We start from the raw sequence: 24,194 nt of genomic DNA, 5'->3' as shown, positions 1-24,194 counted from the left end.
GATAAAAGTTTTGAATCTTCAGTCTCACAGAGGATTTTACATTGCTGAGAATAAGAATTCTAACTCTTATATATGAATTTCTAAAAAAAAAAACCTTTTTATAATACCATGTTAATAATAGAATGGAAATAGGTTTTCTTTAAAGATGTAAATTTAAAAAACAGCTATAAAGATTCTCTAGAAAGTTATCCCAAAGTGTGTGGGCACAACGGCAGTTTCAAGATAAATACTTTCAATTTTTCATGCAAAAATGAATTGTAAATTATAAATGTGACTTTGATTGTTGGGTTGTAATTAATTAAGTAAATAATTACTAAGTAATTTTACCCCTTCTCTATTATTCTGTGGTCACTTCAAATGCACAATCCATTCCTTTGTAATGAAATTTTGAGATGTAGTTTGCTTTCTGTTATCTACATTCTGTAAAAAAAAGAATCAAAATAGTTAATACACAAGTGCAGAATGAATAATAACTTGATGAAAGAGAGACTATGATAAGAAACTTTCATAATTATACCTGTCTAAACATTTTTTTTCTTTTTTTTTTTTGAGACAGAGTTTCTCTGTAGCTTTTTGGTTCCTGTCCTGGAACTAGCTCTCCTAGACCAGGCTGGCCTCGAACTCACAGAGATCCTCCTGCCTCTGCCTCCCGAGTGCTGGGATTAAAGGCGTGCGCCACCACCGCCTGGCCCCTGTCTAAACATTGAAATCCTAATGGTTATGCTTATATTGAAAATAATGGCGTTGCTTAAGTGAAAATTTAGAGGCAAATTTTGTACACAATATGCATCTGATACCTCAACCAATTTCTCTGCTTAATGTGAAAATACACATAAGCAAGGCCATAGCTCTGGTTTGCATACCATAGCTCTTAGGAAACATTGCTTCTTATAAAAATAATAAAAGCTGCAGTATGCTGATTTTATGAAAACATTTTTTTCTAGTGGATGTCAAATTCTTTCCATTTGTTTATCTCACTGAGGACATTTGCATTGTTTGAGTTTCAGAGAAATAATGTTGTCTGAGTGCGGTCATGTTTCAGTGTGAGCGAAGACTCCTTGCTCTTCGTTGCTGCCTAGTCTCCCCACTCCCAACCCAGGACTCCTTTCTGGAAAACAAAAAAACCAGTTTGATTAGTTCAAAACTTAGAAATCACTTACTCTGTAACACCATTGTGTACCCACATGAAATTTTCTTCAGATACAAGCACAGATCAAGTTGACCAGGAGACTAGATTTCAGGGATGAATAGGGAGAGATCAGTTGAGGGGACTAATGGAGTATATCTGTACTAAAAGAAACTACAAAGGCACGTCATTTATTTCTACAATGTATTTTCAGACTTGCAGAATTCCCCCTAAATAAGTGTACACTGCTTTACCCAAATCATTTTCCAATTAAGTGTCCATCAGTGGCTATACATATCTCTGAACAACCAAATGAGTCTATAAAACATGTGCCTTGAATAGAAAAACCAAACCAAACCAAAGCCAAAAGAACATTGTCAGTCTAGTTGCAAACTTTATCTAAAGCACCAATTGGAAATCGAGTCCTCTATCAATGACAGAAGGTTCCAGTGTGGTGCCTGTTTCATAATACTGTGTACAGCTGACTCTCTGCAGCTCAAGTTGCCAGCAAAGCCTGAACTGGAGCGTGAGAGTCCTTTGGTTAACAAATTCCCGCAAAATACTCCCCCACCTACAAAACCCCAGGAGCTGTAGTGATGTCATATCCGTTGCTCAGGTCTCCACACCTCTCAGCAGTTACTCCTTTTATCTTCTTGGGTCAAAACTTTTGAGGTGGGCTGGATAGCTAGCAAAAGGGGAGAGGGTAGACCGGGGCGCACCAGGTGGAGGCGCTTCAGCACCTCGGCCAGCGCCCGCTGCAGCGGGTCCCAGCCTTCTGTGCTCCCCGACTCCCGACTCCCCACTCTGAGATGCCTGCGGAATGATCGCCCCCCAGGGCGGCTGCTGCTGCTGCCTCTGCTGCTTCTGCCGTCGCTGCCTCTGCCTCTACTCTGCTCTGACTGGCAGGCAGAAAGTGCAACTGACGTGGGAAAGGTCTCCGCAGTGAGTGGAGTGGCTACATAAAACAGAGTAAAGAGAGGCAAAAACCCACATCAGAATGCAGGCGAGGTCCAGCCTTCTCAACCTCCTTCTTCTATCTTTACTTGCCGGATTAGATCCTTCCAAGGTAGGGGCAATATTTTGACTTGTTTGAAATAAATGTGCAAAATGTAATGACTTGATGAAGATGGGGGCAAAATGTCCAGTACTGCATGGGGGACTTCTTTCGGCTACCCTGTGGTGCCTGGTGCATCCACAGTGCTCTAAAGATAACAAGGTGAACTACCAGAGGGCTAGCTAGCTTCTTAAGGTAGAGTCCTGCTGTGAAGTGGGGGAGGAGGGACCGGAGGCGATAATGTATATGTGTAGCGGGCAATGCGGTTCTCCGGGGAATTTAGCTTATTCGCTGTCCAGCTGCTTAATGCTCTCTTCTGAAGTAGGACGGGCCATCCGAGGGAGTTTGCAGTAGAAACAATGCAGTTTATACGCCTGTGTTAGATGGTGAGCGGTCTCTTTGTTGAAAGCAGGGAAGCGTTTCCAGCTGATGCTGGTCAATAATATTCCTATCGCAGACGTGCTGCGGTTTGTGTCCAAAACATTGGGGAGGCTGCTTGTAACCCAAGGCAGAGCAGCAAAGCTACACTATCTGCATGGCTAAAAGACATTGCTGCTGCGAGAGGGACTTCGTGTTTCCTTCCTTTTACTGAGGAAAATAGGGAATCCCAAGGAAGTTCTGGTGATCCTTGTTGAGACGGGAAGAGAGAAGCCTCTTAAACTAAGGAGAGCAATAGAAAGGATGAGTTACGATATAGCTGTGGAACTCTGTAAATTATCCAGCAAGGAAAGTGAACGCTCAGCTCCTCTGGTACAAAGCAGAGATGGATGGAAGCATGTTTTCAGCGATGTGTGAGGAAAACCTTAATGATAAAGGCTGGTCATTTCTGAGAGGGAATCATTCTAAGAAATGCATAGTTCTCTAGAGTCAGAGAAAAGGCAGCTGATAGAGAAAGGGAAGAAAAGCATTTTTCTTTCCGTACTTAGCTGGTGGCCAGCACTGTGATGGGAGTGGGAAAATTATGCCGTATTATAAATGCATTTAGTGCTGTGTTTTGAGTCTTGTAAAGTTATTTTATTGGCTGGCATTGTCTGTTTAATTAAAACAATGGACTATAACTAAGATATAACCAACTACAATCTATCATTGTGACTGTGACATTTCAAAGCCTAACCTAATATATGGTATAGAATTATAGTGGTATAATAATACTGCAGGGTTTTCATATTTGGAGAGATCTGAGGAAAATAAAACAATTTCATTTTCAACCTATAGTTGTCCTGAAGCTGACATTCTGAAAGCTTCAAACAACATGTGAGAGCCATCTTAATAAGCCTAATGTCACATTGCGTTTACTAAGGTATAGCTGTAAAACATTTTACACCTGATAAGACGTCACCACTCTGTTTATGTATTTTTTTATTCTTTCCCTTTATGCTCCTGCACCTATAGTGACATATTCTATTCTGACTTTCAAGTGATACTGGCTAAAACTTGCGACTACATGTTCTCATCTATTTAATTGTGAATGCCTTGCAAAAGTATACTTTTAAGAACACAGTTAATAAATTAGTACTGAATAAGTTCCTGAACTTAACATGGGCTATGGCTTTTCTTAAGAATTTGGAAGGGCAAGTTCTTATTGACTGCTTATCTGATGGACTGAATATGACTAGAATCTTTATTGTAAAAATACCATCTTTGTCAGCAGTTAGTTCTTAATATTATGCTAAATAAAGAGATGACTTCCTCAAATAAACACCTTCTTTTGTTAATTTCATCTTTGTTATTTTTTTATAAAATTTCTGATTATACAGTGTTTAAAACTTTCTGATTAGGTCACTGGCAAACTCTGAATGCCGTAGAGTTGAGAAACTCATTCACTTTACAAACTGTTCTCAGCATCCAGATGTTTCCAGACAGCATTCAAAGACGTCTTCATGATATTTTGCTCTATATTTACATGAAATAACAGAGAATATTAAAAATTCTGTACCAAGTAATTCAATATATGAATGTTTTGGATTCATAGACAAAATATCACTTTTATGGAAGTGAATAGAGCCTAATTTTATGTTTATAAAGTGTATTTGCTTACCAAGCTTTATAAAACAGAACATTTCAAAAAGTAGCATTGTGCCCTCAAAATAACTGTCAATCAGCCTACAGAGTAAACATTTTCTCAACGGTGGTTCGGCTCCGTTCAGTTAAGCTTAGAGTTCTCAAGTTCAGAACTGTGAAAAGTTGCCTTTGATGTTTGGGAACATACAGACATTTCTTAAGAAATATAATGGAAATAGAAAATCTAACCTGCTTCTTTTCATATGCGTGGAACACTAGAGCAACATAAATTTCAAGAATGAATTTCCTTTCTTTGATGCTCAACCATCTTATAAATTATGTTTTGATTGTAAATATAAATATAACCATGTATGGGTACAGAGAAATGGCAAAGGAGAAGATCTCTAGAATTCAAAAGTATTTTAAGGTATACGATTCTATCTACATCAGATATCACCATTCTAAATCTCTGCCTGTTTTCTTGTTTAATTATTAAGAAAATAATAACTTGCTATTGCTACTACCAAATTTCATCTTATGAAAGACTATATAATGTTCGCATCTATGGATTCCCCTTCCCCTGCTGCAATCGGGGTTTATCTGTCTTAATTATAGTCTATAAACTGCCTAGATATCCCCATATTATAGTAAATTACTTGGAAACAAATTTTATTACTATTTAAAATGTTTGAACATCTATATTCATAGAATAAACTCCACTTTCAGCATGTACTCAATTTCTTTCTTCTCATTTAATGCATTACAAAATTGGAAAGATTAGTAGTTACTTGCCAAAGAAAGGCAATTCACCACTAATTAATTATTTGTATTTTTATATAGAAATATTGATTTTTTTCTCAGAAAATTCATTTGAATTATGTGTTCTTAATTAAAGTCTAATTAACAAGCTCCAAGATCATTTTAGAAAAAAAATATAAACTCAAAAGCATATGAGATTACTTATTTTAAGAGATGTCAATCAATTCCATGGTGATGAAAAATCGGAATCATAGGCAATATGCCACACTGTCAAAAAAACAGTACAATCTTAAAACAGAGCAGTGTACAAATTGACTTAATTTTCAGTTTCTTCGACACAGCAGCATGTCTGGGTAGGAAATTCCTGACAATGGCTGCTAGGTGGCATCTCTGTGCTTTTAAAGTGAAGGCATTGAGTTCAGTAATAACCTTGATAGGAGAGTGGGCTTCTTTATTCTTTTACAAAAAAAAAAACTTCAACAGATCATCATTTGAACATTATAGTAAAACACAATCCCCATGAATCAGAGCACAGAGTGTTCTCCTCTGTAGTGCTGAGCCATAAAGATGGGACAAAGTCAATATTTCAGGGTAGGCTGCAAACAGGGTGTTTATACTCAAGTCCCACTTGAGGAACAGCTCAAAAAAGGTGAAATGAACATGTCTCCACAGTGCTGAGACTTGTCTACTGTAAGGACATGATAATTATAGTATGAACATTTTTTGCAAAATGTCTTACTAAGAGAACATTGCTTGAACTGAGGGTGCACTCTTCTCAACTTAAAAAATTATGCTCTGAACTTAGCTCCGTAAAGCTGGTTCGCATCGCAGGCACAAACTATAACTATGATTCAGCACTAATCCCCGCACCAAACTATTTTGTTCCAGCCAAGAAAGCATAGACAGAATTCCTGCCCTAAATAAGAGAATTGCAAGAAAGCAATATGAGTGTGATGGAAATGAAAGGAATTTCAATAGTTATATTGGTAAATGTCTCAAAATACCCATTCAAATGATCACCCTAAATTAGAACAGTACAAAGATCAATGGTATTTGGCAAGATTATATAGATTCACACCAGTACCCCTGCAATAATAAATAACTAGTGTTCAAGGTAGCCCTTCTATATTTGAAAAAGAAAATAAATCTCTCTGTTCTCACTTTGTCTAAGTCGTCTGTTACCTAATTGAACTTTTACTTTGGAAAAGTAAATATTATTTCCCATTCTTCTTTCAGGAAAGTTGAAAAGGTTACAGCGGCACTGATTTCCTTTATTTTTCTTTAAAAAGTGTGTTTCCTGAATCTTTGCAACTGATTCTTGTGTGATTACTACTCACTAACAGAAGAAAACTCTTGGGTCCGTTATTTCTGTTTCTGGCTTTTCTCTTGATATGTATCACTTTTCATGACACTGTGAAAAGCATGATACCAGGGCCCTTAATATGAAATCGTTAGGCAGTCTTATGTGTGTGCATGTGTATGTTGCACGTGCATGTGTACATTCATGTTCATATAAATACGGACAGATACACATGAAATATGCATGCAGGCATATGTGTGTTTGTACCTGTGTGGAGATCTTAATGTAGAGGTCTTCCTCGACCTTGTTTTACTTTTTTTTTACTTAAGGGGGGTTTCTTACTGAAATCCAAGCTTGCTGATTTGACTTTTCCCAAAAGACTTCCTGTCTCTACCTTCAGAATGTTCTGAGATTATTGGCACCCAAGAGGCCCAACACATGACGATCAGGACACTGAGTCTGACTCTTACATGGTTAATTCTTTATGAACTTAGATATCTTCCTAGCTTCATATTCTCAAAACCTTTTTGTTACACCATACAATAACTCTCTCATTCTACCATAATGTTTGATACTTCATCAAAATTTAATCATTTTCTTTATGGGTTATACTTAGTGAGATCCCAACATTAGAAGGCCTGAGGATAAACCTCTAAAATAATAGCACGCTATTTCTACTCTTGTAATTGGAATTCAGAGCCTCCAATTGGTTGATCTCTACACCACAGTCCTGTTCTCCTATCCCCTCATATGTGAAATATGGTTTATGACTTCTTTGTCGTCACCTATCCATCAAACCTGACAGGATCATTTACCTGTCTACTGATGCCGAAGGCCAACATTTCCTACTTCAAGAAAAAATGTGTTATTTATTGAAACATTCTCTTTGAAAAGCAAAGTGAAAACTTATTTCCTCTCTAAAGAGATTTCTTCTCACTGAAGAGAGGTGGGAGGTATGTGAGGGGTCCACACCAAAGCTCATAGTCTGTAGCAGATTCTCCCAAGCTAAAACATGTCCAAGAATTTTCTAAAGTCTGGAAATATTTAGAAAAACACCTCAATTTTTATAATAAGAAAATATGTCAGGAAACTGGATAAAATTGCACACGGTATAATAAGGCATTCCACCTGACTAACTTAAGTGTTAATTAACCAAAATTTTACCTAAAAGCAATCAAAACTTAATTGGCAGTAGTGAAGCTAAGAGAAGAGATTCAAAATCAAACTGCTGTCTTGATAGTTGATGTAATGTTACATTGGGTCATTGAGATGATCTGTTAATTGGAATATATGAATAATCATTCCCGGTTGGTCTTAAAGTGTTCCAGTAAGAGCAAAGGGTCTTTAAACACTACCCTTGTTTAAATTCAAAAACATGGTTGAGATATGGTCGCTGATCATTTTAAAACAACAAAAAGTAGTATTTTGTCAACTCGGTGTATGACACTTCTCAGTTAAAACCTTAGAAATTGTTTTTTGATACAAAAACAATTTGATATGGTTGTAATATTTATTTAAAATTTTATTTGCTGCTTTCTCAAAAAAATTTTGCTGCTTGCTGTACAGTACATTGAAGTTAAAACATTTATAAAATAACTTTTAAAATACAATTTTTAGGAGGTGGAGAGGTGATTCAGTGACAAAGAATACTTACTGTGCTAATATGAGGACCTGATTTGAATGTTCAGAACCCATATCAAATTCAACATAACTAAACATGCCTGGAAACTCAGCTCTACATGAACACAGTCGGACTCAATGTGGCCATGCCAACTCAAGCATGCTGTCCAAGACGGGGCAAACTTTTGGGTTCATTGTTGGCATGTCTCAAAGTAATTAATCAGAAAGCAGTAGTCTGGACGCTACATGGGCACATGTGGCCAAGGACACACACACACACACACACACACACACACACACACAGAGAGAGAGAGAGAGAGAGAGAGAGAGAGAGAGAGAGAGGCAGATAGGCAGACAGACAGACAGACAGAGACAGAGAGACTTACTGCAAAGACACAAAATATGTAGTTTTAAATTACATTTCTCATCTAGTATGAAATCAGATAAGTATCGTGAAATCACAAGAATTGTCTTTTAATTCTTCAACATTAAACTTGCCCATGGTCAATTAACTAGGCTATAGCTCATACCTATAACTAATATCATGGCAATGGAACTTCCAGAATAACTAATAACATTAAAATATATGAAGATACATTTAAACTGTAATATTACCTGCAAATATTATAATTCTGCCAATGGACCTTTAATCAAAATTAAAACCCTTTTGCCTCATACATTAAAAACTCAGAATCATTCAGAGTATCTCTCATGCCCCTCTTCCCTTGCTGTTACCCTTTCTCAACTTTCAGAAATGTTAAATTTATGAAAAGTTCCTCAAAGCCAGCCTACAGTTCTTGTGAAAATTCCAATTGAAACCCATCATGCAGAAATCTACATTTATACTTATTCCCAACAAAATGCAAACGGTTCCTTAATTTCAAAAATAATTCAAAGTACTTAGGCTAATTGTGAGCAGATCACAAACAAACTGGATATACAAACTCAAATTTAACCTATATGTGACACTGCTTTGTACCCAGTGTACAAATTATAGGTTTGCATGACTATACACAGCGTGGCACCCATAAAGTAATTAAAATTCTGTGATAGTCCAATGCAACATTTAAAAAAAAAAGAGATGAGGAAAGGAATTTTTGTCATTTTCTGAATCTCAAAATGTTCAAGGCAAGAAGGCCATGGAAAAAGGACCACATTTACGTGGAGAATTGCTTTGTAGACTTTTTTTCTGTCTTCCTTTGTATTTATTTGTATTCTTAGTTACTTTTTATAAGATTTTTACAAAGTTCTTGGCATCATCTTGCCTCTTGTATTTTGTAATAGCATGTATATGGGTGTTGTTCATCAAACAGTAAATTCATCCGAGGAATTTATGACTCCATTCCTTTCTTCTAACCCAACTTACATAAATTATATGAAGAACAACAAATACATAAAAGCAACTGAATAATATTGCTGATAGAATTTGTTCATTGGTGTAGGAGGGCCTTCCACTTATGTGTTGCTTTCATTGGTTAATGAATAAAGAAACTGCCTTGTCATGTTGATAGGACAGAACTTAGGTAGGTGGGGGAAACTAAATGGCATGCTGGGAGAAAGGAGGCAGAGTTAGAGAGATGCCATGGATCTTCCAGAGACAGATGCTGGGATTTTTACCCCCTAAGCCACTGCCACGTGGCAATATATAGTTTAATAAAAATTGGTTAAATTAAGATATAAGAATTAGCCAATAAGAAACTAGAGCTAATGGACCAAGCAGTGATTTAATTAATACAGTTTCTATGTGGTTATTTCGGGGCTAAGCTAGCCAGGCAGTTGGGATGAACAAGCGGTCTCTCCTTGCAATAGTTCATAAAGAAGGAGTATTAAAAAGATAATATTAGTTTAAATTGTTTGCACATTGTGCAATAATGATGTTTACATGACCTCAACTACTTGTGATAGAATGTGACAGGCATAGAACTAGCATAAATTTAGCTCTCTAGAAAGCATCATGCAATTTTAATGTCATTAACAATAGCTTCCAAACACTGTTGAAATAATTTTAAGAAATTTTGTTGTTAAGCATGGTGGAAAATGTATGTTATCCCCAACACTCAGAGTGATGGGAAACAGCATCTCGAGTTCTACACTAGCCTGGTATTATGTAGCCAGGTCCTGTCTCAAACAACCTCAATTCACCTGGCACAACAATAAAATTAAAATGTTTCCTAAGAATGTATATCTCTTCTTTTTTCCAAAACAAGGTGCTGCAATGCGTTCAAGCCAGATCTTTTGTCACTATCAAAGCAAACCTCCAGGAGAACAAAAATAAGTTCAGTGAAGAAACTGCAAACTGTGGTTCTCATGCTTTGCCCCTTCCAAAAAGAACTTCCTTTTCTCCCGTATGTCAAGATTTTATATAAATTAAATATGCAGCTCAAATATAACATTTTCTATAAAGTCTTGTGTGGTATTCCACTTGAAAAAGAAGTAATCCAAATAAAGTAACATTAAAAAGAGTGCTTTATCTCCCTCAAAATCTATAGCCATGGACATTATGTCTATCACAGAATAGCGACAGGAGAATAGGAATTAGAATGGATCTTTTTTCTCTCCCAAATTTACATAACAATTTCCAATGAGTCTTTAAAAATATTTATACAGCATTTATTGCTATTTTATGTTACAATTGTATCTCTTTTGTTAAGTAATAAGATGTTTATTATATTATGTATCTTTTACTCTGTGTGTGTGGTATTGGGGGTGGTGTGTGTGTAAGGAGGGGCGATGTGTGTGTGTGGTGTGGTGTGTGTGTGGTGTGGTGCGTATATGGGGGGTGATGTGTGTGTGTGATGTGGTGTGTATGTGAAGGGTGGTGTGTGTGTGTGTGCTTGTGCACAAACCAGAGATCTTCTTGGTGTTTTCTTCAATCACTACCCACCTTATTTTTATTGAGAGAGATGTCTCATAGTAACTGTATCTCACTCATTTGACTTAACTAGACTGGTTGACAGGCATACTTGAGGGGTCCTCCTGGTTCTGTCTCCCCTGAACTTCCATTCCCTGCATTTTAGAGTTCTGGTTAATGGTGATGTAACTCATATCCTTCGACTTCCATGGCAAATCCATTATAGACTAAGCAAAAGCCATCCTCTGAATCCTTCCCGTCCAAACCCTTAGGGCAGCCTCTGCGCTCTATGTCTTCGCCACTCTTTTGTCCTGTACTAGCTAATAACTATCTCAGCCCGTTATCCATATATTAAGTACTTATTGAATGAATAAATAAATATATAAAATAACAAATTCAGAACATAATCCAAGAACGGAGTGAGAAGAATTCTTAGTCTTTATGAGAAAACTGTAAGAAAAGAAGACAAGAGTCTTGTAACCTCAGTTTCTCCAAAAAACCAGAATTGTTCTCAGGATGTGTTTTTGTGCCACTGCCAGGGGATGTAGATAGAAGTGAGTATACTTCAGTTATTCATTACAACTCACTATTGTTATTTGTTTATATGCCTTTATGGAAAAGCATGTTTTTGCAATGTGCAGTTTGCCCTTGTGAGTACACATTACTCATGTGACTCCTCTTAGCCCTCAGAGTATAAAGTGTCTGATTCTCTGAATAAAGTTGGCTATTAAATGAGACTTTAATCCTCATTTACAGGCTCCATTCTTCCAGGCCCCACCACCTCTGGAGTAGTCAACAAGGGAATAGTTCAATTCTTTAAAATTGTTTGAAATGTAGCTGTGTCCTCTATTTAATAAATTCTCCCACTAGATAAGTTACAAAGGATGGGGGCAAGACTGATCGTAGGACTTTTATTTTAAAGCCTTTAAAATTTTGTATCAGCTTATTTTGACTAATGCTGAAAAGCATCTCTGTAATTTTTTTTTTATCAATCTTCACTCCCAGCTGAACATCTTAGCACAGGCTCTCTGGAATGAGGCAGACTGCATGATCTCATGGCTTTTTCCTCCCTGTTTCACATGCCTTAATGTCAAGGTTTACATATCTACTTTTCCTTATATGGTTTTCTTGTTTTAAAATGTCCATTTTCTTTATCTATGTTTATAAATCTAAATATTTTATATCTAAACAAATGTGTGTGTGCACATGTGTGTATGTGTGTGTGTTTCTCATAGCTATTTTTTGGTTATATAATGTCTTAACTTTGTTTAATAAGCCAGCACATTACTTATTGCTTCAAAAATCTAGTCTTTTGAAATGCTTCTCAAGATCTATGATCATAAGGACCTACATGGCATTATGTAATGTAAGACAAGGCTTCTTTAATCTTACTATTTGAGGTTAGCACGACTCTATAGCATAATAGCTAATTATTAAAGAAATAGGTACAGTAATGTGTATATAACTCACTTATATCAGATAAAGTAAGCTTTTTCATTAATTCTGTAGGTGAAAATGCCCTGAAAAGATATGCCAGTAATAAAGTTGTTTAAACATCACAAAAAAAAAAGCCAGTTATCTAGATAACCCAAGGAGGGGCATGAATTGAATAGGCAGTCCTTTTAATTTTTCCAACTAAGTTGAAGATGATTAAGAAACATTATCCCAGGATGATTTAAATAGCAGTACTAGAGGGAGCAATTCCAGATGTCAGGAATTCTTCAAATAGAGAGTCTGTATTCAAAGTGTTGATGCACTGGTAACAAAATGCCACCGGTGAAATATTACCTTACAGAAGATGCCATCACTTCTGGGAATGATCTACCTCTATTGATGTGTAGGGAATTGCATATCTGGAACTAGCAGCAGAGGTTAATATTTTCACACCTAATGTGTTTCAAGACACACTGACTAGATCTTAGCAATATGACTGCCATTCAGAACAAACTGAAACCTTACCTGGCTCAAAACTCACTAAAAATTTAATTATTATAATACAGGCAATGTTGCAGAAATATTCTACAGACAGACAGGGGTAGACTAAAGTGACTTCAGTTTGGTTATCAAATATATTATAGCATTCAGTGATAAGTTTGAAGAAATATACATAGTTGAAAAGCTCATCCCAAATATAGAGCTCTTACTATACCTAGAACAATGGCAATGGGTTTTTGATCCTACTGCACGTACTGGCTTTGTGGGAGCCTAGGCAGTTTGGATGCTCACCTTACTAGACCTGGATGGAGGTGGGTTGTCCTTGGACTTCCCACAAGGCAGGGAACCCTGATTGCTCTTTGAGCTGATGAGGGAGGGGGACCGGGGGGGGGAGAGGGAAATGGGAAGCGGTGGTGGGAAAGAGACAGAAATCTTTAATAAATAAATTAATTAATTAAAAAAATTCCCAAAGAACTAATAAAACAATTTAAAAAGAAAAAAAAACTGGAGAGAAAATAGCTGAAGATAAAAAATTGAGTCAATAAAGGAAGCCAGGTGTTTTATTCATGGTGTCTTTTTTTTTAGTGAAATCCCATCACAAATTTCTTGTCAATCAAAGCAAGGCAAGTCCACAGGTGTAAGTATCTGACCTAAAGTGAAAACAAAAACTTAATAAAATAATGTAATTATAAAACAGTACAGCAGAGAAATAAAAGCAATCAGGATTAAATACAAATGAAATAAGTGGTGCCTGTGGTAATATTTGAAGCCCATAATCCCAGCACCTGGAGCATTGGCGCTGGAAGACTGATAGGAGAATCAGGCCTGCCTGGGTTACCAGGTGACCTCCATCCAGGTCAACTGTGGCAATAGGATAAAGGAAATTAAAAGGGGGGAGGGAAAGATGATTTTAGGGAAAGTGTTTGTTTATATTTAGTGATGGCTTGAAGCTTGAAACCCTCAGAAGTGTATACAGGTACAAACACCCCAATAATATCTACTTCCTTGTACCAACACTGTGCATTCACATATTATTATAGACATTAATCTGAGACATGGCTGCTTCTCACTTCCTTTCAATATTCACCTTTGTAGTAAAGTTTTCATAGTTCAATTAATTCATAATGCTTCCTAGTAAGAAGAATAGAAGACAGAAGAAATATTCATTATTAAGGACATTTTCTCTTCCTTATTTGCACCTTGATTTGCAAAGAATGAAACTCAAAACACTGAATTACATCCTGTCCATTTGTACATAATCATATTGATAAAGTTACAGTTTTCCTCTCTCAAGAGGTTCAATCAAATTATTATTAATTCTGCATATAAAATGGAGACAATGGAAGAGAGCAACCATATCAAATCAGAGAATTGCATACATTGACAGGAAACAGGAAAGTTTATGTGGAATGGAACAATGTGAAATTAGTAGTATGGAAAGCTAGGGCCTGAAACTACATCTAGAACACTCTAAGAATCTTGTTTTGGGAAATCTCTGAATGGCTTACTGTTTCAGTTTCCTAAAATACTAAATGTGCACAATGAATAGCAAAATGCCATTCTTAATACACTAATAAGTATTACTTCTCAGTATTCAGTTCATTATTCTACTCTCCTTTTGCTTCAGTCTTACAGATTATTTAAATGAAAACTAAAGACTTATATTTGCAAAAAAACATAATTAGTCTATTACAAAATCTTTATAGATTTACTATATATGAATAATTATAGACACAAAAATATTAACAAATGAGACATCAAGCTATGTTATATATTTGAATCTAATTCAATGTCTTTCGCTTTCATCGCCTCTTGAAAATTCAGTTGGAAGAGGAATGAGTAAGTGTCATAATGTTTCTACTGTCTTCATATACCAAAGTCAAAACAAAATGATTCATCTATAAGGAAACAGGGAGAACAGTATTCAAAAAGGGCTCTGATAAAGGCTCTTACCACATAATCCTCAATACTTGAGTTTGAAACCCAAGTACTCAAAGTAGAAAGGAAGAACCAACTCCTGAAAGCCTTCCTCTGATTTCCACATGGGTGTGCACTCTCACACACGGGCAGAGGCTCACAAAAATATAAATAATAATATACAAACCAGAATCCTCTCCTGTCAAATATTCACCCTCTTTCTGTCTATGTTACGCATATAAGGAAATGAGGCTTTATCCAAGATACCCAATTTGCTTTTAGTCAGATATAATTAGAAAGTCCATATTATTTGTGCTGTTGATATTTGCATGATTATAGAGTCATCCACTGGAACATGGTCAATCTACCAAGAAACACATCTTCAAAGAAAATTAATTCTCTCTCCCATAGTGTAATATTGACTGGCTTCATCTGCCTCATGCAGACAATCACAAATTCTTTGTATTCACCATGGCAGCAGCTCTATCAACTCCTTAGCACATTTTGACCTGGTACTTCCCAAGTGCTAAGGAACCCATTCTCTTTGGATGGAAACCTTGCTCAGCCTAGAAATAGTAAGAAAGGCCTTGGCCCTTCCCCAAAGTAATGTGCCTTATCCTCTCTGAGGAGTGGATGGGGGATGGGATGGGGAGGAAAGTGAAGCAAAAGGGAGGAAGGGAGGGAGTGGGAACTGGGATTGGTATGTAAAATAAAAAAGATACCTTCGTTTCTTCCTTAAAAACATAAATTTAGGATCAAAAACCCATTGCCATTGTTCTTGGGTTCTCTGTAGTCCTCATTGTCCACTATGTTCAGCGAGTCCGGTTTTATCCCATGCTTTTTCAGACCCAGCTGGCCTTGGGGAGTTCCCGATAGAACATCCTCATTGGGTTTTTGATCCTACTGCACGTACTGGCTTTGGGGGAGCCTAGGCAGTTTGGATGCTCACCTTACTAGATCTGGATGGAGGTGGGTGGTCCTTGGACTTCACACAGGTCAGGGAACCTTGATTGCTCTTTGGGCTGATGAGGGAGGGGGACTTGATGGGGGGAGGGGGATGGAAATGGGAGGCGGTGGAGGGGAGGAGGCAGAAATCTTTAATAAATAAATAAATTAAAAAAAAGAAAATATGGGAAAGAAAAAAATAAAAAAGCAAAAAAACCCATAAAATTAAAAAATATAAAAAGCAAACAAAAATAAACCCAATTTTAAAAAAGAACTGAGTGATTTGCATTTGATTTTTTGCTGATAAAGAAGTTTTCAAAGCATTTGATGATAAGTGTTGTTTCAATTATCTCAACTATTTTCAATGGATATGAAAGTGAAGAGGCAACTTATGACTCAGTACTAGAATGACTATGACTTCTTCATCTTCCACGTGTTAGTGAAAATGTGATGAACAAAAGTAATGGCAGGCTTTGAAAGTCATTTGTTTGGGGCGAAATGGATGTGTTATATAGACCATATACAAGCAGTTTGGGGGAACTTCTTAGTCACATTCTAGAAGTGTGGACAGGCTTCTCTCTTTATTATCATCAAAGAAAACATTTTCAGCTTAGCTTATGCAATCTTAAATCCTTTTTTAAAATATTAATTTTAAAAGTATTTAAGTTGCTGCTAAAGATGGCTAAGTTGTAAAGAGGACTTGCTTCCTCTTCAGAGGACTCTCCTGGTGACTCTCAAACATTTTTAACTATAACTCCAGTTCCACAGGACTCTTATGACTTCCATGAGATTGTATGTATGTTATGTATGTACATACATCCAGGCAAAACACGCATGTTTCTAAAATTAAAATAAATATATCTTTTAAAAATATAAAGCAAAGAAAGCCATCATTCTATAAATCAGTGATGCAAAATGATTTCACTTAAAACAAGGGATAGACAATTTTTACCCTGAAATAATTTTTAAACAAATACTCATGGAGACCTCTGTTTTAGGAATTAAGAAATTTTTTCAAAGGTGTTATAATTGCTAAATCTTACATCCCATCTCCTTTTCTACTGTAGGATTATCATAAGTTTATGTGTACTTGAACTGGACAATGCATTTTATGACAGAGTATTGTATAGGACACAAGGAGAGTATAGGATCATGGATGATTTCCTATGGGAAGAGATACCTAAAGAAAAAAACCTAGAAAATGAAGATAGGAATATCTAGTGCATCAAAGGGAAATTGCATGTAGGAAGTCATAGCAGACTAAAATTCCATGTGAAGGAATGAATCCTTTTCTATGTGAATAGAGTTCTGTTATTCCTAACTATGTCAGAGACAGACGTTGATGCAGATGGAAAGGAAGAGAACTTATAGAGACAATAAATGGCAGAGAAATGATTATCTAAAGTATTCAAGACAAGATCTACATCATATAAAAACATCTTTGAGAAGTTTAATTATCTTAACTTCAAACAAAATCGGAAATCAAATAAACGGGACACAATTTAGTTATGCTATTTGGAGTACTCAGAAAAAAAACAAAACTAATGTATAAATGACATATATATGTGTGGAAGAGACAGAGAGAGAGAAAAAAATGTAAGACAGAGGATACAATGACAGCGGCAGATTTACTCTAAGGAATTTGCTTATGGGATTATGGAAGCCCAACATTCTCTGTTGGCAAAAATGAAGACACTGGCAAGGTGCCAGTGTAGTCCCCATGCAAAACCTCAGATTCCAGATATGGGGAGAGACAGGGTTTTAGTTTTATTTGAAGGTAGAAAGAGCTGAAGATCAGCTCAAAGTAGTCTGGAAGTTCCAATTATCACTTGGCACACTTGTTCTAATAGACCTTCAACACATCAAGTGTGATCAATCCACATTTAGGAGGACAAGGTTTAATATCAGATCTATTACTCAAAATGATACTCTTATCTAGAAGCAGCCACAAAGACTCGTTTAAGATAATGTCTCACAAAATATCTGCAATCTACTTCTAAGTATAGTACATAAAGTAACTATGAGACTAGTAATGTGAAACTTTATCCCTACACTTATACAACCAAGTGTGCCTGTAATAGCCACTTGCTGCATTCCTAACTAGCTAGTTTTGGGTTCACCTACCTTTTTTGGCCATCAAAAATTTGTTTCTCTTACCTTAGTATATCTGTCAGCCCTTTGAGATTGTTACTATCTGCTCCATCCAAATCCTGAAAGTTGGGTTTTCATGACATTCTCTGCTGGAGTGTAGGGCCGTGCTCTGCGTCTTCACAACAAAATGTAACACAGCTGTTTAAAGTGTTACTCAGAGCAGAATAAATGGTTCAATGATTAAGATCATGTACTGTTCTTGGAAAGGACCACAGTTTTTCTCACAGTGTTGTACACATATACATACAATACATATATAGACAGACAGTCAGATAGATAGATGTGTGTATGTAAAATATTATCAAATTCTTAAAGGCATCATATATCTCATTGTGACAAATAAAGGATTTACTCTACTCCTATCTAGTTACAAGATAGTTCTATTAAATCAGCCTTAAGTTTGTTATCACCTAAAGTTTGGTTCTGGCAGCAGGTTGATTTTAGATTCTATATACAATTTAATAATCTTGTTGGTTTATCTTAAACTAAAAGAAAATTATTTATTTTGACTTTTACTCAATTCTCATATGTATTAACTTTAAAAGTTCTTCTATATCTCAAAAATGACAAAATATTCTATTGTAACATCAAAATTAAGTTTCAGTACTTCAAGCCACACAAAATAAACTGGTGTGTCATAGGAGAAAATAACAACGAGGGGAACAAGCTTGCTCTACAATTTTGTCACCTCTCTCCAGTTTCACAACTGTACAACCAGGTCCCAGGAGTCAATGGTTTGGTGTTATTTTAGGTTGTCTGACATGTGTCTGGTAGCACTAATATTTAAGAACACAGCATTAATTAACAAAACACAAATGGTTGTCTCTGCCGAAACAATTAAAGTCGTTAAAAATAAATCTGAGAAAGAGCAAATGTATATGAGATATTAGTGCCTTGTATGGTGGACAAACAAAAGTATAAAAAGCAAAGATACATTTTATGTTAAAAAACAAATGATCAGAATGGACTTCATAGTGAATTTGATACTTTAGCAAAGAACGAGAAAGATGTACAAAGATGAGTATGAAGCAACTTTTCAGAACAGAAAAATATTTAAGTACAAATTCAGTGAAGCACAAGTGCCTATGGCATCTTTAAGGAGCGACAAGAAATCTAGAAAACATCAACTGAATCTGCAAAGAGGGCTTTCAAGAACAGAGAAGAAAGATTTGACTGCTCAACAAGGCGGATGCCTGAAGGGGACTTTAAGGATTCTGAACTAAACTGGAAGATATCCAGAGGGGTTTAAGCTTGAATGTTGCATGGTATAATGAACATGTCAAAAGAAGCTTCTTACTTGCTGTGAATATGGTTTAATTTGCATAGCAAGGAAGGAGGGAGGAATGCAATGACTACATAAATATGGAAGCTAGCAATGAAATCCGTCAATCAACTCTGACTTTTATGACTTGGATAATAAGAAAGAAATATCTTTCTTGAGTTTGGAAATGTTGGTAGAGGAGCTAATTGATCCGGTTGTGGACATGTAGGTCTGATCTGAAAAGACTTTAGAACTCAGTAGAAGCCCTTATCTCAATAATTAATAATTAACACATTTCTCCTGAGGACAGGAACAAGTGGAAAAAATAGACATAAAAAAATAAACCTTCCTGGTAGGTCTTCTGTGCAGAGAAAAAGAAATAGAATATATCTAAAGACTATTCTATGAAATGAAAAGTTGATTTTGTTTGAACTCTTAAACGGAACAGATAATATCATGCTAAAACAATGGCAGAAATGAGTGTTTATTTTTCTGTGGGGACATAGAGGCTTCCTCCATGGGAACAGGTAGGGAAAGCATGAAGTATAAATTAGGCTGAAAGCTTAGTAGAGGGCAGGCGGACACAAGTAAATGATCCTGTAACTCTTCATTTTCTCAGAGAAATAACCAGCTCGTTGAGTAGCCACGGATGTGAATGAGTTATCATTACAGAAATGAAAGAGTGACCTGAAAACTGGAACCTGCATGGCATCCACACTGAAGTATCCATGTGTATGGAAAGACAAGCTTGGATTTTCGCCCGTATCTAGCTGTTTTTCTCACTGACATCATGCAGAGGCGCATGTAGCCAAGTTCTCTCTTGATGTGTAAAAATGAACAGAACCACTAACTGGACAAAATCCAGCACCTTTTTTAAGAAACGGAAGGTGAATCATTCTTCTGCCCTTTGCTTTGGGCCAAATATATACTAGATGGCCAGGGACATCATACTGAAAGGATGGCCCCTCTGTGAGGTCTTTGGAAGTAGACACTAGTATAGAAGAAAGGCATTGTTGACAATGGCTAGGTTATGTATTTTAAACATCTTGTCAAAATATTAGGCAAAAAATATTTTATGAGGGACATTTTTAAACCAATAGAAGAAAACTGCAGTCAGCTGTTGTGGACTGTAACAATCCAACAGCCAAGATAACTCTCTACCACCAAGCCTGCACAAGAGTTCACTTTTTCTTCCTTCATAAATCTCATGGCAAAAATTAAAATCTAATTTTACCTTATTATATTAATGGAAATAAATTTGAGGCTCGTTATAATTAATGATTTATTTCTGTTCTAGCATATGCCTAAGGAAACGGGACTTACATATGGCTCTTAATCTATTATATGATGTCTTTCTAATTAAATACCAAATACAAAAAAAAATAAAAATGTTAAACTTGTTTTAAAAGAATATAGCTCACTGGGGGATGGCTTTGTAAAGAAATAAGAGGAATATGTAAGATAATAAAATTGGTCAAGAATCAGAAAACAGAAAAATTAAATTTTTTAACTCTCAGTAGCACAAATAAATATTTAGTGTTAAAGAACAAAAGATTATGGAATGCTTGGCCCTAAATAGGATATCTACATCATGCAACTTCTTCTCAAGAAATGTGAAGAGGGGGTAAGAAGACTGTTGTAAGAATGGAGGCAGAGGATGATTACATGAAAGCAATGCTTTCCAGACACAATACAATAGTTGCCCATGTGAACTCATGGAGGTGATTAAAGCATGCACAAGACTCAGGCATGTTCAAGCAAGACAAAAGGTTCAAGCCAGCAAAGGAAGGGAAGATAGGCAAAAAGTTTCAATTTTAGCTTAGGAGTTACTGACAAAGGCATATGGAGAGAATCAGTTTTCTTCAATGGAATGATCCCTGGGAGGGAAATCACAATGCTATGGAAGGCCCTAAATCTAAGAGTATATAGGCCAAGCAAGTTAGAGTTGGTGGGTTTAAAAAAAGAAAAAAAAGATAAAAAGGTTGCATGGGTAGGAAAATTAAACCTTGGGTGGGTGAATATGCACCAAATATATTGAATTAACAAGATTTGTAAATAAGTAAGAAAAGTTAGAATTTGAAGTCAATAACTAATAAACAAAACTTTCAGCAGACAAAGTGACAACGAGTAAAGTTAATAAAGAGTATGAATTGCAGAAAATATATAGACACAGCTGGGTTATCTCCTAGTATGCTAATTCAAAAAATCTTTTTTATATAATAAAAAATAAAAAAAAATATTAGAATTAATAAGGATAGTTAGGATATTTTATAAACTATATGTAACTACCAAATCATCAAACTAATGAAGTAAGCATGGATAATTTAAAATAGTTTCCCAAGTGATTTAACTTCCTGTGGCAATCTTGTTAACATCAATGAGGTCCGCACCCTTCTTTTCTTGCTATTTTATGACAGGAAAATATAATCTTTAACCTCTGTCACAGATATTATATGGCCCACAAGATATGAAATTGCGATAAATAAAATTGCTTGTTTGAAACTGCAATAAATAACATGTCTCATTTGAAGTCCCCTACTTTTATCCAAATAACACATTTTAACTGAAAAAGAATGCAGCCTTCATGGGGTCACGAGGTAGTTAACTAATGTTTTATTTATTTATATTTATTTTTTAACCAATCTTTTTTTTTATTTGACATACCAATTCCAGGTGTCTGTCCCTCCCCTCCTCCAGCTCTCCCCACCTTCCCCCACCCTACCACCATCTACTCCTCAGAGAGGCTGAGGCTGGGATCAAGGTGCTCAGCTCAGTGATTAGCTACAGATCTCTGCATCTGACTCCATCAATTACTGGATGAAGATTCTATGATGACAGTTAAGGGATTCATCTATCTGATTACAAGGAAAGGGCAATTAATGCACCCTCTCCACTAGTGTTTAGATTCTTAGCTGGGGTCATCCTTGTGGATTCCTGGGAATGTCCCTAGTGAGGTTTCTCACTAACCACATAATGACTCCCTCTACCAAGATATCTCTTTCTTGCTTTCCCTCACTGACCTTTCTCCAGCTTGATTTTCCTGATCTTTCATGTTCTCTGCCCTCCTCCCTTGCTTCTCTCTCCACTGCCCTTTCACCTTCAAACCTTACTCCAAGCTCCCAGTTTACTCGTGAGATCTTCTTTCCCCTTTCCAGAGAGAATCCATGTATGTCTCTCCTAGGGTTCTCCTTGTTTCCTGATTTCTGTGCGGTGGTGAGGATCCTCCTTATTTTCTGATTTCTCTGTGGTGGTAGACTGGTTATCATTTTCTTTGTGTATTATATCCACTTATGAGCTGGAGGGAGTACAAACTCATACAGCCACTTTGGAAACCCGTATGGCAATGTCTCAGAGAATTGGGAATCAACCTATTTCAAGACCCAGCAATACCACTCTGGAGTATATACCCAAAGTATGCACAATCCTACAAGGAAGACATTTATGCAATTATGTTCATAACTGCATTATTCATAATAGCCAGAACTGGAAACAACCTAAATGGCCCTCAACTGAAGAATGAAAAAAAGAAAATGTAGTACATTTACACAATGGAGTTCAACTCAGCAGTAAAAAACAACGGCATCTTGAAATTTGCAGGCAAATAGATGCAACCAGAAAAAAAAAATCGTGAGTGAGGTAACTAACATCTTAAAATGTTCCGTCTACCTATGCAAGCAGCCACTTGCTTTTCAGTAAATTAATATTATATATGTGGCTTATATCATATATTCTACTGTTTAATTGATACACTAAGTTTATAACTGATATTAATTTTTCAAGTAATGTTTAATCTAACTTTTGAGAACTTCATATATGAGTACTGCAGTTACATCATTCTCTCCTCATCTATTCCCTGATTTTCTTATGTTATCCCTCCCACTCTTCAAATTCATGACTTTTAATTTTTTTGAAATCACAAATTCCATAAATAATTTTACTTAAAAACATTATAGATCTCAAATCATATATTAAACACCAATGTCTTCCAATGACCAACCTGGTAGATGTTCTTTATATGTAATAAGTAAGCAGAGTTTGAGAGATGGGGGAAAAAGAAAAATAACACACAGATTAGAATCTTCCACATATTTTTGTTTGAATCAAAATCAGCACCAGTGAGTTAACAAAGAACTGGTTCTTTTTTTTTTTCTTTTCTTTTTTATTCTCAGTGGAGCAAACAGCAGCAGGCAAACACTGCCATTTTATAAAATACTAATAGTGATCAAAGACAAGCAAGTAATTTTGAGAAGTTGACATTAAGCAGGTGAAGACTGTATTTTCCCATGCAGGGAAGTCTCAGAGGTGGATCAAACCCTTGTCCACACCTCTGACAAAGGAGCATTTCCTGACAGTAGGGAGAGCAAGACAAGTCAGTCCTGGGAGTGAGATTGTTGGGATAATAGCTCAGGCAACTGCAGCTGCTGTGGAGGGCATTCTGGGCCACTGAACATTTGTGGGCTCAGAGTCACACTGGAGAGACAAGCTTGTGGCTGAGCCATGAGCTGTGTGTGGGCAAGATAACAATCTGAAAGCAACAGAAGCTAGCAACTTAAGGGCACTGAGCTCAAATTAGAGAAGCCAGAGAGAGAGAGATAGAGAGAGAGAGAGAGAGAGAGAGAGAGAGAGAGAGAGAGAGAGAGAGAGAGAGAGAGAGAGAGGTTAAGTGAGCTAGGCAAAAGCCTACTGGGAAAGTTTTTGCTCTTGACCTGCCAAACTGGACCCATATTAACATTTTCCAAAATCGCTAACACCTGCTGTACTAGGAACCCTGACTCAGAGGAACTTCTACACCTGATATTCCATGCAAACTCTAAAACTATACTCTGTGAGTTCGAGACCAGCCTGGTCTACAAGAGCTAGTTCCAGGACAGGCTCCAAAACCACAGAGAAACCCTGTCTCGAAAAACCAAAAATAAATAAATAAATAAATAAATAAATAAATAAATAAATAAATAAATAAAACAAACTAAACTATGAAAAATCCATAAGAAAGATGAGTTGGTGGGCTGAGTCATATCTCGGACCTATGAAACAATGAAATGAACCCTACACAAGCTCACATCAGAAGCTGAACTGTCTACTAAATCAAGATCCTAAACAGAATCCATAGTATACAAGATACATGCTATTCAGCACTGCAGCCCTCAAAGGACAGACAGAATTGTCTGAGAATAAACAGGAATTCAAAATGAAGAAGACAAAAGCCATCAATAATAAGGAACTGAGAATTCCATGTTGAACATTGTAGAACTGGATATTAAAATATTTCATAAA

At 36.3% G+C, this 24,194-nt stretch overlaps 1 protein-coding gene across 1 annotated transcript in view; it reads left to right on the top strand.

Moving 5' to 3' along the window:
- Positions 1-1,619: 1,619 nt before the first annotated feature.
- The window catches only part of Olfm3 (olfactomedin 3), a 190,660-nt gene continuing 168,085 nt past the window's right edge, over positions 1,620-24,194 (top strand). Inside the window, exon 1 of the mRNA XM_075981551.1 lies at positions 1,620-2,192. Coding sequence (XP_075837666.1) covers positions 2,124-2,192 — 69 coding nt within the window. The 5' untranslated portion in view covers positions 1,620-2,123. The remainder of the gene's footprint in view (positions 2,193-24,194) is intronic.

The sequence above is a fragment of the Microtus pennsylvanicus genome, chromosome 7 (genome assembly GCF_037038515.1).
Source record: "Microtus pennsylvanicus isolate mMicPen1 chromosome 7, mMicPen1.hap1, whole genome shotgun sequence".
In the NCBI taxonomy this organism is placed as follows: Eukaryota; Metazoa; Chordata; class Mammalia; order Rodentia; family Cricetidae; genus Microtus; species Microtus pennsylvanicus.
The sequence above is the reverse complement of the archived record's forward strand: the minus strand, read 5'-3'. Positions and strand labels throughout refer to the sequence as shown.